General features: G+C 47.0%; 1 protein-coding gene across 3 annotated transcripts in view; it reads left to right on the top strand.

The window, feature by feature from the left end:
* Positions 1 to 14,022, top strand: part of KLHL36 (kelch like family member 36) — a 97,189-nt gene that overhangs the window by 78,548 nt on the left and 4,619 nt on the right. Inside the window, exons 1-4 of one of the 3 annotated variants that reach the window (XM_037409572.1) lie at positions 2,258 to 2,312; positions 2,723 to 2,805; positions 6,658 to 7,731; positions 8,559 to 8,716. In XM_037409572.1, coding sequence (XP_037265469.1) covers positions 2,746 to 2,805; positions 6,658 to 7,731; positions 8,559 to 8,716 — 1,292 coding nt within the window. In that variant the 5' untranslated portion in view covers positions 2,258 to 2,312; positions 2,723 to 2,745. Of the gene's footprint in view, positions 1 to 2,257; positions 2,313 to 2,722; positions 2,806 to 2,876; positions 7,732 to 8,558; positions 8,717 to 14,022 lie in introns of those variants that run through there. The other 2 variants (XM_037409571.1, XM_037409570.1) reach the window with 2 other exon arrangements.

Genomic DNA, 14,022 nt, shown 5'->3' with positions numbered 1-14,022 from the left:
TCGTTCTGAATTTCTATTGATTTTCTTTTGGAACTGTCTTTAGGAACGCTTTTTCTTTTTTAAAAGCCTTTATGCTGACCATTATCTTCTCATAAACATATTTTTTTTCATAGTCGGCATTTCTCATCTTTTGGCACTACCTTGCTGCTGTTTATACCTGCAACAACTACTGGTTGTTCCTGTCTCCTCAGGCTTGCTCCTCAGCTCCTGATGTTTCCTAGGGCAGAGGTGGGTGACTGAAATGTCATTCCCTTTAGAAGGAGAAAACCTCATCATTGCTTAGGTCTCTGCAACCTGGAGCTGGAGTGTTCAAATTATATTCATTAGGAGCTTCATGCCTCACACTTTCAAGTGTCAGATTCAAACCTCAGAAATACATGCCTTCCTCAGGGGACCGAACCTCTTCTCTTTGCTTATCTTCCTTGTCTTTAACACATTTTCATGGATTGTTTATTTTAATGCATGAAGGAGTAAATATTGTGCTCAGTTTCATTAGGCCGTGACTGAGGAGAGAAAAATACCTACTTTTCTGGCTTCAGTGAGCTCTGATTTGCTTTTCATACGGGACTTCCAAGACCTCCATCTTCCACACATGGGTCTATTCATCCTGTGCGGGAAGATGTCCCTGGCCTGGCAGGAGCATCTGTCCACCTGACAGGGGTCCTCAGGGAGGAAGCACAGACAACTGAGAAGGCGAAAGGACTTAAAGAGTACTTATGAACTTCCTCAAAATAATGTCTCCAGTCAGCACGGAGTCTTGGATATGTGGACTGACCTTCAGCTGTCTGGACTGTACTAATGAAGTTCAGGATGGGTCTTGGAATATGTGGGGGGCACTGAGCAAACAGGATGGTTCTGCACAGCCGTTGCCCCCCAGGAAGCTTAGCTGTTCTGAAATACGCTGCTCGTGCCTTGTTCCTGTGGCTCTTCGCCATCACACCTTTTTGCTTCCTTTCTGATTTTTCTGTGTGGCTGGCCCCAGTCCCACTTCTCCATCTGTGTCCTTTCTGTGTAGGAGCAAAGAAAATAATGGAGAGAAGAATACCTTTTTTTCAGGAAGAGGCTGCTGTGAATTTACAGATCACAGTTAGCATTAGGGTTGTCGGCAAAGTAGCTTTTTTACTCAGACAGTCCAGGAATTGAGGGTCTTTACCCTGGGTCCCCGCAGTCACAAGGGCTGCAGGAGGGACCAGAGCTAGCAAAAATGTTTCTCATCTTCAGACCTGATAATCGATTAGATTAGTAGAAACTCATCATCATCTCCAGCTCCTCTGGGGTGGCTGAAGAACAGACACAGCCGGCTGGATGCTACTGCCCCAGCACCGGAGCTGCTGCTGGCAGCGGAGGTTGGGTGATGGCTGGGTTGGGCGAGGGCTGTCCCATCCCGGCTGTCCCATCCCGGCTGCCCTGGCACATGCCCCATGCTGGAACGTGGCTGCTCCATGCCGTATGCATCGTCTGCCTGCGACCACTGCCCCGGCACCGCATGGGATGTGCTTGACGCTGGGCTGTCCTGGGTGAGAGCAGATGGAGCCTGGATGCCCAGACGATCTTGCCGGCTTCTGCTGTCCTGAGCCACCCCCGGAGGACATCCAGGAGCGCTGGGTTAGCAGAGCTGGGCTTTTTCACTTGATGGTTTTAGTGAAGGCCGTTGCCCTGCAGTGGGACTGGGCGGTGGCTGCGTACAAAGCCTTCGCTCTGCGTCCCTGGAGGAGGTGCACGGTCAGCCCCACTGCTCACCGAGGTGGTTTTTATTATTTTTATTAACTTTTAAGCCCCCTGGGCCCTGAGCCACGAGGACAAGCCCTGCAGCAGTGGGCAGGCAGGTGTGGGGTCAGATAGTTTCACGCCCAGGCAGGCACGACGAGGCGGTGACCGGGCTGCCAGCACCTTCACGGACACGCACCCGCGCAGCTTGTCACCCCCTGACAAGCCACCGCGGCCCGGTGTCCCCTCGCTGCGTCAAGCGCCGGGCACCGCCACGGGCCTCGGCACGGCACGGAGCGCCCCGAGCCCGCCGGGGGTCCCGGCCCCGGGGTGCGGGGGCCCCATCCAGCCCCGCGGGCCGCGCCCGCCGTTTGCTCCCGGCGGGGGCCCGAAGGCGGCGTGGCCCGGCCCTGCGGCACCTCCCCCGGCCCCGGCCCCGCGGGCGGCCCGGGCCGCTCCCCGCCCCGCCTCGGTCCCTCCCCGCCCGCCAGCCGGCATTTCCTGGGCCGGCCATGGCCGCCGCGGGCCCTGAGGCGAGGCCGCCCGCCGCCCGCCGGGACGCTGAGCCCTGGTAGCTGCCGGTGGCCGGGCCCCGCCGCCTCCCGGTATTTGCTACAGCTTTGTTGTTGTTCCCCCTCCCCCCGCCCTTTTTATTTTTTATTTATTTATTTTTCCGCCTGAACTAGCGCTGCGGGAGGCCGGGCCGCGGGGGCCGCCCCGGTGCTCGGTGCCCGCCGGGGGCCCAGGGGCCGCGGCCCGGGTAGCGCCGCGCCCGCTGCAGCCGTTGCGGGAGCCGGCGGTGAGCACCGGTACCGCCCGCCTGCCCCCGACTCGTTGACACAGCCCGGCGTCAGTCACACCAGAAAACACCGCCAGCGAGCGACAAAAAATACTTTTTTTTTTTTAAACTCGAACCGCTTTCCAGCCGCAGATGAGCGTGTGCGGGCGGCCTGGGCCGTGTGATGTGCGGGGCGCGGTGCGGGGGCGGCGCGGCTGACGGCTCCTTCTGTTCCAGAGCCCTGGGGACACCGGCCCGGCATGGAGGGGACCAGGCAGACCAGGATCTGTCGCCCACACAAGATAAGTGAATCCTCAAAGGTCTGTACTGTTTGTGTTGCCTGCCGAAAAAAACCAAGTCAGAAAAAACAAGAAGCGGGGGGGGGGGGGGGGGGGGGGGGCAGAAAAGGCTGTCCTTTGGATGGGCTGCTTGGGGGGGACTATGAATATGCTGAGCTTTTAAAAAGAGAGATGAAAATGGCCTACCTGCTCAAATATTTTTGATAAAGAAGTTACTACCTAGTGATTAAAAAAAAACCCCACACACAAAAAACCAGCAGCAAATGGGCATCTGTTCATCATGACTCATAACTTAAAAAAGAAAACCACATCGTTGCAGCAGAGTTACATGCACTGTGTTTATTTTGGGAATTTTTCCTACTGATCCATCTCTTAAAATCCAAGCTAGTTACAGAAGCAAAGCTGGGATTACTCTTTAGATTTAGTCTTTGTTTTGTACGAGACGGGAGTCCTGGTCCTGCAGGCAGTGGTTATTCGGGTGAACTCGAGATGTTTTCTTTGGTTTTGAGGTTAATTTTCTTTGTATGGAATCTCTGTCTGCACAAATCCACTGTTTTTTAGTTGGAGATCCATCTTGGGTAGCTCTTTAGCAGGTCATCAGGATGGTGGCCAGAGATCTGTAAGACATTATTGTCAGCTGTAATTATTACGTTCACTTTGTTTCATACCCGTGAAAACCGCTTTTCTGTTCTAGTGCGAGCACTAGGTTATAGAAGCTGCAGAGCAAGTACCTTGTACTACCGACAACGGCTAGAAAAGAGAAACTTTTCGGTGCCTGTAATCTGTCTTTAAAAAGTTGAATGAGGCAGATCTCATTTTCCTGCACATCACTGACGAGTAGTGGGACTGCATTAATGATCTGAAAGGAATTAGATCTTTGAATCAGAAAGAAGTTAAAATACTGCTGTAATACAATTGATAAAAGATAACTAGGACTAATTTTTAAGTGCATCCCTACCAATATAATCTTTCCCTGAGTGCTGATCCTGTCTACCATTTAAATGGTTTAGTCTGAATGTAATAATAATTCATCACATTGAAAATTAATTAACTTGACAGCATTGTTTTATTTTCTTGCTTAGGCAGCAGCTGTCACTATCTGTTAAATTTAGAATTACTAGATAATGCTAAAGCTGTTCTACAGAATATAAATAGCTTGAGAAAGATGTTCGTGTTTAGTATGAAATTAGTCTTGGTTTTGAAACGTGCAGCTATCAGCTTCTGATATTTGCTCACTGAACAGATGAACTTGCTAAGTGGCTGAAATACGTTAATATATTCTGAGTCCACCCAGTGCCATACGTAATGATTTTATGCTTGATTCCTGAAGTAGCAGCAGTTCTACGTGACTACAAGGATTTGAGGAGTACAAGTTGTCAGGCATATTTGCAGTCAGGATTATGCTGCTGACTCGACAACCAGCTAAGTAAATAAGGATCTCTGGCAAATCTTATATTCTGGTGTAATCTTGTTATGCACGATGGTGGTATTAGAGAATATTAGAGAGAAATGATCAGCCAATTTACAGAGATGAGAGAGAATATGTTTTTGGTTTAATCCAGTAATTGTCCCCCATGAGTCCCCATGAGATTCAGAAGAGGGTGCTGTAAGAGGTTATTGTCTGTTCATCCACGATTTTTTTATCACAGTTGCCTCAAATGCGTGGTTTGTACTTTGCCACCTGCTCCATCCCCTGGTCTCTGCTTGGGCTCCTGTATGAGATCAGCATTTCTCAACCTCAGAAAAATTAAGATAAAGAACTGTACAGTCCTTAAAGCCCATATTTTCTTGTATTACAGGTCTCTGGCAGTTTTACTCCTCAGTGGAAGTTACTTTGTCTATGCCATAGATCTCTTTTTTAAGTTCTGAGGTAGGATGAGGCGATGAGTATAAGGCAAATTAAAGAGTTTTGGTCCAGAAGACTTAGAATTATTGAAGCCTCTTCACTTAGATTGGTTTAACTCTGTACACTTGCACGTACAAAGTTACTCCAACAGAAGGCTTTTTGGCAGCTGCGTCTCCATTGTTTAGAAAAGAGCGTAAGCAAAACTAAAGAGAAACCACTGGGATATCACGCTAAGAGCAGCACATTTGGTTATTAATTTGGGTTTGATCTTTGGCGGACTGCCTGTCGCTATTCCACGGACTGCTGAAAGGCAGTTGTGGGAGGTCAGGCTCCCGAGGTTGGAATTAGCTGAGGATGATTGGCTGCCATCATGTCTGGACAGTGGTGAGCCGCGTACCTTAATCCTGGTTATCTCATCGTATAAAAGTACAATTACCAAATGATGTACACAGAGGGCATATGTAGAGTGAGGGTTGTGTGCAGAGGAAAAAAAACCATGGCTCTAGGACTTGAACCTTTCCCATCCAGGTGTTTAGAGAGATTGTCTCACCATGGTTTAACCAACCCATTAATGGTTTAGCCAGACAGCAGCAATCATGTGCTTTCTGTTTGGGAAACCAGGAAAGCCACAGATAGGATTTCTAGGAGAAGCAACAGTTTGGTGAAGGAAAGGTTGAATGCCCGAGAGGCTTGAAGAGACCTCAGGTCATCTGTGTGACCGTTTTCAGTGTCAAAACGGACTGAGAGACCTTTTCAGGGTGTCACTTCTGGGAACGCGCTCTGACAGCGTAGAGCTGGGCAGGACCCAGGGTCCTACAGCCAGAACTGTTCACAGCTGACTTAGGTGCGATACAAAGATGTGCTGCCTTCTCTTACATGTTCCTACAGGCTCTGCAACTCTGCTTGTTTTAGATTTGGTAATTAAAGTTATGTATTTGCATTTAACTTAACCTGGCTTTTATTAAGAGAGAGCACAAGGTAACTGACTGTATCATCGAGCTTTCCATCCCTCCGGAAGGGTAGTCCTTCAAGCTGTGTCGCTTCACATACAGGGGTGACCAGCCCCTTCAGCTGCGTGTTCTGCAGGACATTCAAGGGGTGACAAAACATTTCCATTTTGTCTTTTCTTAGGACTGGTAACGTCAGGCTGTGAGAAAGAGGCAAGCAGTGGTTGCCTCAAAAGCTCTGTGGCACGTACAGAGCTGATGGGAAGAGTGTCTGGACCAGAGGGATCCCAGAAGGGCACTTAACGGACATGTTCTGAGGGCGTTTTCCCCTTTCTTTAAAAGAAAAATATTTAGTCATATTCATGAAAACAAAAACTACCTCAGCTTCTGGAAGCAAGTAGAAATCTCGTGGGAATAAGTTATCCCCATGTGTGGCTTTGCACATAAATAAACAGCTATTATTTTTGAATGCAGTGTGTGTGCCTGGAATAATGTGGAAAGAAAGAGAGGGATTTTACCCTAACGAGCTTAGAAATGCAGACTTCTGAAAAGATTTAAGAAGGGGTAGCTGTCAAGTAAGCAGTAACCCAAACAATACATGGGCTGAATGAAAATCTGGCATAATGCTGCCTGTGTGTCTCCAGCTCCAAATACTGAGCAAGTAGCTTAGTTGAGAAGAACTCTGTAAGGAGTCGTTTGGGGGACAAGTAAGAAAGGAACTGTCAGTAAGATGTCCTGAAGACAATGAGTGGCAGAGTTTCAGAAAATTGTGCCTGTATAAATCATCAGGGAGGAGGTTTGGATGCAGCATTGTGGAGGAGGTAGGAGTAAATGATAAAAAACAGGGAGTAAGAAGCAGCAAAAGCCTACGTATCGGCCTTTCAAAGTGAAGGTGAGGAGCTGGGGCTCATACTGTGTTGCTTGCCAGCTGTCTCAAGTCAGCATTTAGTATAAATGTGCAGCACGAGTAAGCTTTCTCTGTCTCGTCTATGACTACATCTAATGGGAAAATTCTTTGTGCACACTGAAACTTATCTCGGTGAAGATGACATCTGCCTGATAACTGTGTGTTTATTGCAGGTGTACAGGTGGGACGACCACTCTAGCCTAGTTCTTCAGAGCCTGAATGAGCAGAGGCACCGAGGCCTCTTCTGTGACATTGTCCTCGTGGTGGATGAGCAGCGGGTCCCAGCCCATCGGAACCTCCTTGCTGTTTGCAGTGACTACTTCAACTCTATGTTCACCATTGGTATGCGAGAAGCCCACCAAAAAGAGGTTGAACTTTTTGGAGCCTCTTACATTGGTCTCAAGGCTGTGGTGGATTTCCTTTATGGCAGCGAGCTGTCTTTAGATGGAGGCAATATCGACTACGTGCTCGAAACGGCTCACCTGCTGCAGATCTGGAAGGTGGTCGACTTCTGTTGTGAGTATCTGGAGAATGAAGTGAGCGAGGAGAACTATTTGTACCTGCAAGAGCTAGCCTCTATTTACAACCTGAAGCGCCTTGACTCCTACATTGATTCTTTCATCCTGCAGAACTTTGGCACGCTGTCCTTCACCCCAGACTTCCTGCAGAACATTTCCTTGCAGAAGTTGTGCCAATACCTGGACAGCAGCAACGTGCAGCAGGAGTGTGAGCACGACTTGCTGCAGGCTGCATTGCAGTGGCTCACCCAGTACCCGGAAAGGGAGAACGAGGCTTACCAGGTTCTGGATAACATTCACTTTCCCTTGATACCTAAAAGCGATCTCCTCCATCGAGTCAAGCCTGCTGTCTGCTCTCTTCTTCCCAAAGAAGCAAACTGTGAGGGGTTTATAGAGGAGGCGGTGAACTATCATAACAACGTCACGGCTCAGCCAGTGCTGCAAAACAAGCGGACGGCCCTGCGGACCTGCGAGGAGAGGCTCCTCTTTGTGGGAGGGGAGGTTTCCGAACGGTGCCTGGAACTGAGCGATGATACCTGCTTCTTGGACACCAGGAAGGGGCAGTGGGTAGCAGAGACCCCTCTCCCAGCCAGACGAAGTCACCACTGTGTTGCAGTCTTGGGAGGCTTCATCTTCATAGCCGGAGGCAGCTTTTCAAGAGACAATGGAGGGGATGCAGCTTCAAATCTCCTATATAGGTATGATCCCCGCTGTAACCAGTGGATAAAGGTGAGACTTAAGCTGTATTATTTCTCTGTTTGAAGTCCTTAATGTTTAGAGTGTTTTCTTCTTTTTGGTGGAAGGACAGGGCTCATTAGGGTAGCCAACATAGCAACACTTGCAAATGGAAATTCAAGTTAAGTTGAACAAGCAGCTACTTGAATCCTTTGTGGGAATGCTTAAGTTACAGTGAAAGGGTTTGGGGCAGATTTTCAACTTCACTTGGGATCTGGGCATTTCATCCGTGAAATTCCTGGTCAGCACCCACCTGCGACTTTTTAGATTACTTGCGGGAATAATGCTAGAATGGACGTACAGAGGTGACTGCTTAGTTCATCTTTGTCAAGCAACAGCTAAACCAAAAACGGGTCTAATGTAAAAAGAAAATGTCTCTGACGCTTGTCAAATGTCTCTGCGCTAAGTGTCTCTTAGAAGCAGCTGTTCACTTCCAGTCCCGCTGTAAAACCCTGCAGACAGCACAGGTTCCTATACGAACCAGTCATCCTGTGTGGTTCATTTGTGGGTTTGAGTGAATCCAATATATGCTTCTTGCAGAGTTTTGGAGGGAGGCCCATGTAACACAAAACCACTTAGAGTTACCTCTCCCATAGATGCTTCCTGTTGTCCCCTTTCTTGAAAATGAGTGCTATGTGACATGCTACTGCAGAAAACCAAAAGTATTTTATGAATATAATGGTCAAACCCAGTAGCTCACCTTTCCAAATAAATGGGAAGAAGCAACTATCCTGTCCGCAGACATGAATATACCTGAACTCAGCTTGCTTACCAGATGCTTGAAGATGTCAGCGTGTTATTTTGGTGGGTTTTTTTGACAGGTTGCCTCCATGAGACAACGCCGTGTAGATTTCTACCTGGGAGCTATTACCGACATGCTGGTAGCTGTTGGTGGCAGGAATGAAAATGGGGCTCTTTCTTCAGTTGAGACCTACAGTCCTCAGAAAGATTCATGGTCCTATATCGCAGGCTTGCCCAGGTAACAGATGTTTGGAAAGTTTTCCTGTGTTTGAAGAATGGTTGTAAAGGGAGCTTGTGTGACTTTAGGTGATGAATGGGTGTTTCTAGAAGGGAAGCAAGGGAATATATAACCAACACAGTATCGGCAAGTAACAAACCATATCAACATTTAGTGTTTGAGCAACCAGCTCTTTCAGTCGGGGTGCCTCATATCAGCTTGATTGGTTTTAGTTGTTGTCCTTGTCCTGAGGTATGTCTGAAGGATGGGGGGGAGAGTTCTTGTAATTTCTTTCTACTACCCTTAAGATGTTTTTCTCGAGTTAAATGCTTTCAGAGGCACTGTTTAGATCTTGATCAAAGACTTTTATGATTTATTTGGCCTTTGCCACATTGGTGTGATTGTTTGCCATGTAAGGTGTTTCTCTCAGTTTGACTGCTCAGGTTGGCTGTTGCAGATAAACCCTCTTTACCTGTATTGCAGATAGGTAATCCCAGTAAATGTGACCTCTCTTTCTTTCAGTCTGAGTTAAAACTTAGCTGCTCCGCTGTTGAGAGACTTTAGTACTGCGGTGCATCTTGTAACAGCAGCACAGGACATTGCTGGTGTTTTGAGTCAGCATTTGAGTGGTGACTTTGTAAGCATGGTACAATAGCATTTCATTTTCAAACAGCTGTTTAGATTTAGTGATATTTCACATTCATGGAAATTACAGGAGTATTGGCTATACAGATGGTGTTTTTGTGATGTCTGAAACATCCAGCTTCAGCAGCGGTGCTTGCTTTCTTAGTGGCATCATGAACCAGATACTTGTAATTTGATTTTAGAGTTCAGGGGTTTTTTTCCCCTTATTCCCTTAGCTGCAGCGCAGCAGCGCCGTAGGCAGCCAGTGAAGGCACAGAAGCCTGTTGCCCAGTTCTATTTTGGGCAGGTGCTGCAATGCGAGTCTGATCCAGGCTAACAGCTGGGCTCGAGTGCTCTTCAGAAGCAGGATGTTTTTCTTCTATTTTATTTCTGCCCACATAGGCAGATCTAGCAGTTGAGGCTAAACACCACAGTCTTCCCTGGGAAGTTGTGCATGAGAGTATCTTCGGCTGCTAAGCCCTTCTGTTAATTGTGGTGACCTGTGAGATTTCAGTAACACCTCCTAGAAATTGTAGCACAGCTTTTCTTTTCTTTTATGTAGATGTGACCTGACAACTCTGTTGTTAGAAAAACGCTCACCTTAGAACAGGTATAGATGTTTTTACTCATAAATGATTCGGGGGGAACTTGCCTAGTTGGCTTAAGCCAACCAGACTGTAAGCTGCCTGAGAAGCAGCTGTTTGTCTGCATGTCCCTACTGCTGCCTGTGTGTTGGCTTTGGGAATTTTGCAGCTGCAGCATTTAAAAGTGAATTTTGATGTGGGGGGTGTTAATTTTTTATTAAGTTGCCTAGTTGATCTGCTTGGACTAGGCAAAAGTCCCCCCTTATGGCATAACCCCACTTGCACTGCCTTAGCTGGCTGCTGAGCTGCAGGGTTAGGCTTGTAGTACAGTGACTATTTTAAGTTATTGCTGCATCCCCCAAAAAATAGTTCTGCATCCTTTCTTCCTGCCTGCTCTGTCCTCAGCCCATGCGAGCTGTCCCTTGAGCCAGGTCAGGTGTTTGTGCAGCTGTGTAGTGAACTAGATAGTTTCCCACTTTTCCACTTAGCTGCTGTCCTGCGCGTTCATGTGTCTTTAGATCTTAATGGACACTTAGTACCTTCAGATTTTCTGTCTTCGGCCCTCTCTCCTTGTGGAGAACACTTGCCTCGGTTGTTAGCAACAACCGTTTTTCTGCATGGAAGGAATAAAGCAAAAAAACTTCATGCGGGTTGCAAAAGGCAAAAATCAGCATAGTGGTGGACAACAGGACGGAACCTTTCTGCGTGCAGGTACAAGCGAATGCTGCTTGAGCCCAGGGGGAGAGGGGTGGCTCTGGCCGGTGTGGGGGGCTGCTGAAGGGGATCTGGGCAGTCATTTCCTGATGTACTTCAGATGGGTCTGCGTACAGTGGAGAAAGGATGAGAGAGGATTTTGGGATCTACTCAAGACTGGAAGAAAGCATGCTAGCTACAGTTCCTTCTGCCTACTCCTGTCTTCCCTTCAGCATATTCTTGATGTGATCTCTGTTTCCTCCCCACCACAGTTTTTTGTTGCTCAAACTGATTGTAGTTACTGTTTTTACCCAAATAACATCTTCCCCAGCCCTATTCTAGCAGCAAATCTTTTCTCCTCACGTAGAGGAAATCAGAAGCTCCAGTCGTCTGCTTCCTAATTGCCCGATCGGGCAGCACGTCCCAGCGTAGCTGCCTTGCTTCCTGCATTTTTCTCTCTTCTTCTCTCTGAAGACAACACACGCAGATTTTTTTGTCCTCTTAGGTGCATGGCCACCAGAAGCAGGGTCCCTGCCCGCACCTCTGGTGTTGTTTCTGACTGCTCCAAGCCAGCAGGCCGAGAGCCTGGGAGACGATTCCCTGGAGTGATAGGCACGTTGAGGTCGTTCTAGGGTGTAGGCTTGCATAGTTCAGGTTTGAGCTGTGTGGTGTTGGACTCTCAGGGGTTATTTGTTAAAGCTTCAGCTCGGAACATCCAGAAAATAGTTTTAGTTTTTTTCCTTCCCAAGGTTTATAGTTTGCCATGTGTGCAGATTTTCAGGAGAAGAGCAATGGATGTGTCCCTGAATACACATGCATCCTGTCTGCTGCCAAGTCCTGTGTCCGTGTTGCTGTACACAGGCACAGTCATGCTTGTCTAAGGAACCGCTTTGCAAGCTCTTTTTTATCTCTTCTTCACCCCCCTCACCCCACCCCTTCCCACCCAGCGTGGTCAAAGCAACACACCGTTTTCCCTAACCACTTTCTTGGAAGGAGCTGAGCTGTTTTGATGGAAATAATGGTGTCTTACTGGAGAAGAAAACACAGCTTCTTGAGGCAGATGCTTAACGGGGAAAACTTCAGCCAAGCTATCCAAGGGGGGGACCTGATCCAAGTCTGCAACAAGTGAATTTTGCCTGACTCTCATTAGGGTCCCTTGGTTGTAGGATACCTTTCCCATTCTTCAGAGAGGTCCTATATATATATATATTATTTTTTTTCCCTGTTTTCCCAGGCTCTTTGGGAGCAGTTGCTGCCATAGTTTCTAGCCCAGAAGGGAGCAGCAGTGGCTGACAAGCTTGGCACAGCAGAAGTCGGTGCAGTGTGTCCTCATCCATGAAAAAGTCTGCTGCAGACATCAGTGAAGTTAATTGAGTGGCCCTAGGTTAAAGTTTGGCAAAACAACTGAAAAAAGTTGTATGAGAAAATGTGTTGGAACAGGTTAAGGAATGATGGCATCTGCTGTGCTAGTCATGAATAATCTCACAGGGTTGCAACTGGTGGACACTGAGATTCAAAGCAACCACAGCTTGTCTGGACTTTGGTTGGAGTAGGGGATTCCCAAAGCTTTATCGAGTTAGGCCAAGTGTTCTTCTGTTTAAGAAAACAAATGGTAGATTTTTCAGCATTTACTGAATGGTGTTACTGGGTCAGAAACTGAATTTTTGCAGCATTGTATCTGGGTAAGTCATTCAAAATCAGTGACTGGCTCTAGCAGATGTTATGAATCAAAACTTCTTTCTCCTTAAGGCCTCTTTATCTTTTGCTGGCCACTCTTACATATAATACTGCCAAAATGCTTGATGCTTTCTGTTGGAGGATGTCTGGCCCCACTGTATTGAAGTGTCCTGTTCTGTTGCATGTTTAGAAATGCCTCTGTTTAAACCGTAGGGCTTGCAGAAAGGATTTCTATTGATTGTTTTCAATTTGTGCATTAAGTTTCACGCAGTTCTTTATTAATGGGAAGCCGAGTATGTGCAATTTTGGATGAGGTTTTTAGGAGTCAGGCAAAGTGAAACACTTCTAGCGTATTTCAATGGGTAATCTCCCTATATTGGAAAATAACCATCTGAGGATTGATTTGATGTTTCAGATACGATTGCCTCTTTCAAATTACTCTTGTAGCTATTGCTGTTCACTAGCTATAGCCATTGATTGAGGCAAAGAGAAAAGCATCAGTGCTTTTTCTGTAGCTGTCTATGCTAGACTGCACACGTGTGCTTGAGAGAAAGTGCCTATTGCTTGCTTACCCGTACAGAATTCCACTTTCCAGTTAGTGTAGGAAAACATTTAACCTGCTTCTGCAAAGGTCACTCACGTTTTTCTTAACTTACAGGTTTTTTTGTTGGTTCCCCCCCCCCTCCCCAAATGCTAGATGTAGTGTGATTGCTATCAGCAGTACCATAACCCTGGGCTTTGTGTTGAATTCCGTGCCATTGCGCTTTTCTCCTTCTGACTCCTCATAACTATCTGTTATCTGATGCAACCTCTGCAGTGGAGTGCGCTGCACGTCCCCTGGGCAGCTTGCTGGTTAGATGTAGGTTTAAAATCTAATGCAGTTTGAGAAAAGGAGTGAATTTAAGTTTCCCATCCCACCTCCCAGACAGGTAGTCTACTTTCTGAGACCTGTTCCAGTGTATATAGAGAAGCAAAGACTGTAGCAACCAGACTGAGTGCCACTAGAGACTTACGCTACCAGTTCTTGTCTGTAAGAGACCACAAACAAGGCAGAGCAGCATCTATGTATGCTCTACCTGCTGTAGCGTTTCTGGCAGGTGTGAAAGCTGGAGTGCGCGTGCTCATGATATTTCATGTCAAAATGAAGCACCGAGCACGAGTTACGTGCTTCCATGGTTAGGCAGATCATGAGCTGTGGAATTTTTTGAGTTGCCGTTTTGGATAAAGTCTCATAACTATGCCTTAGTCCTCTCTCTCTCTTTTTTTTTTTTTCCTTTTTCTTTTTTTTTTCTTTCTTTCTTTCTTTCTTTCTTTTTTTCTGAGTGGCTAAGAAGCAGTACAGGTCTGAAGCCACCTGTGCAAGGTGTCCAGGGATGGTGCTCCAGCCTCTGTAGTTGGAAGGTTTGTCCTGGTCACTCAGCATTAGGCCAAGAGTGTCCAGGATTTTTCTGTTTTTTATAGCAGGAGCCTGTTAAAATATCTGATTCAGACAGTGGTCAGGGATCAGAAGCTTTGGTAGGCATCTAGAATAATAAACATCTTTTAGCTTTTCTCAGAAGTGTTGTGCTTCCAGGGTAAATATGGGTTTTCTTTTCTATTCCCCCTTTTCCCTTGGCACACAAGTGCTTGGCACTTAAGTGTGTGGAAGAAGCTATGATACTGTCTGTGTAGCTGAGAGAGACTATTACCACGTGAAATAAAAACAGCTCAAGGTTCTATCCACATTGAGTTTTGAGCGTGTTCAGGCAT

This window comes from Falco rusticolus, chromosome 15 (assembly GCF_015220075.1).
Source record: "Falco rusticolus isolate bFalRus1 chromosome 15, bFalRus1.pri, whole genome shotgun sequence".
NCBI lineage: Eukaryota > Metazoa > Chordata > Aves > Falconiformes > Falconidae > Falco > Falco rusticolus.
The sequence above is the reverse complement of the archived record's forward strand: the minus strand, read 5'-3'. Positions and strand labels throughout refer to the sequence as shown.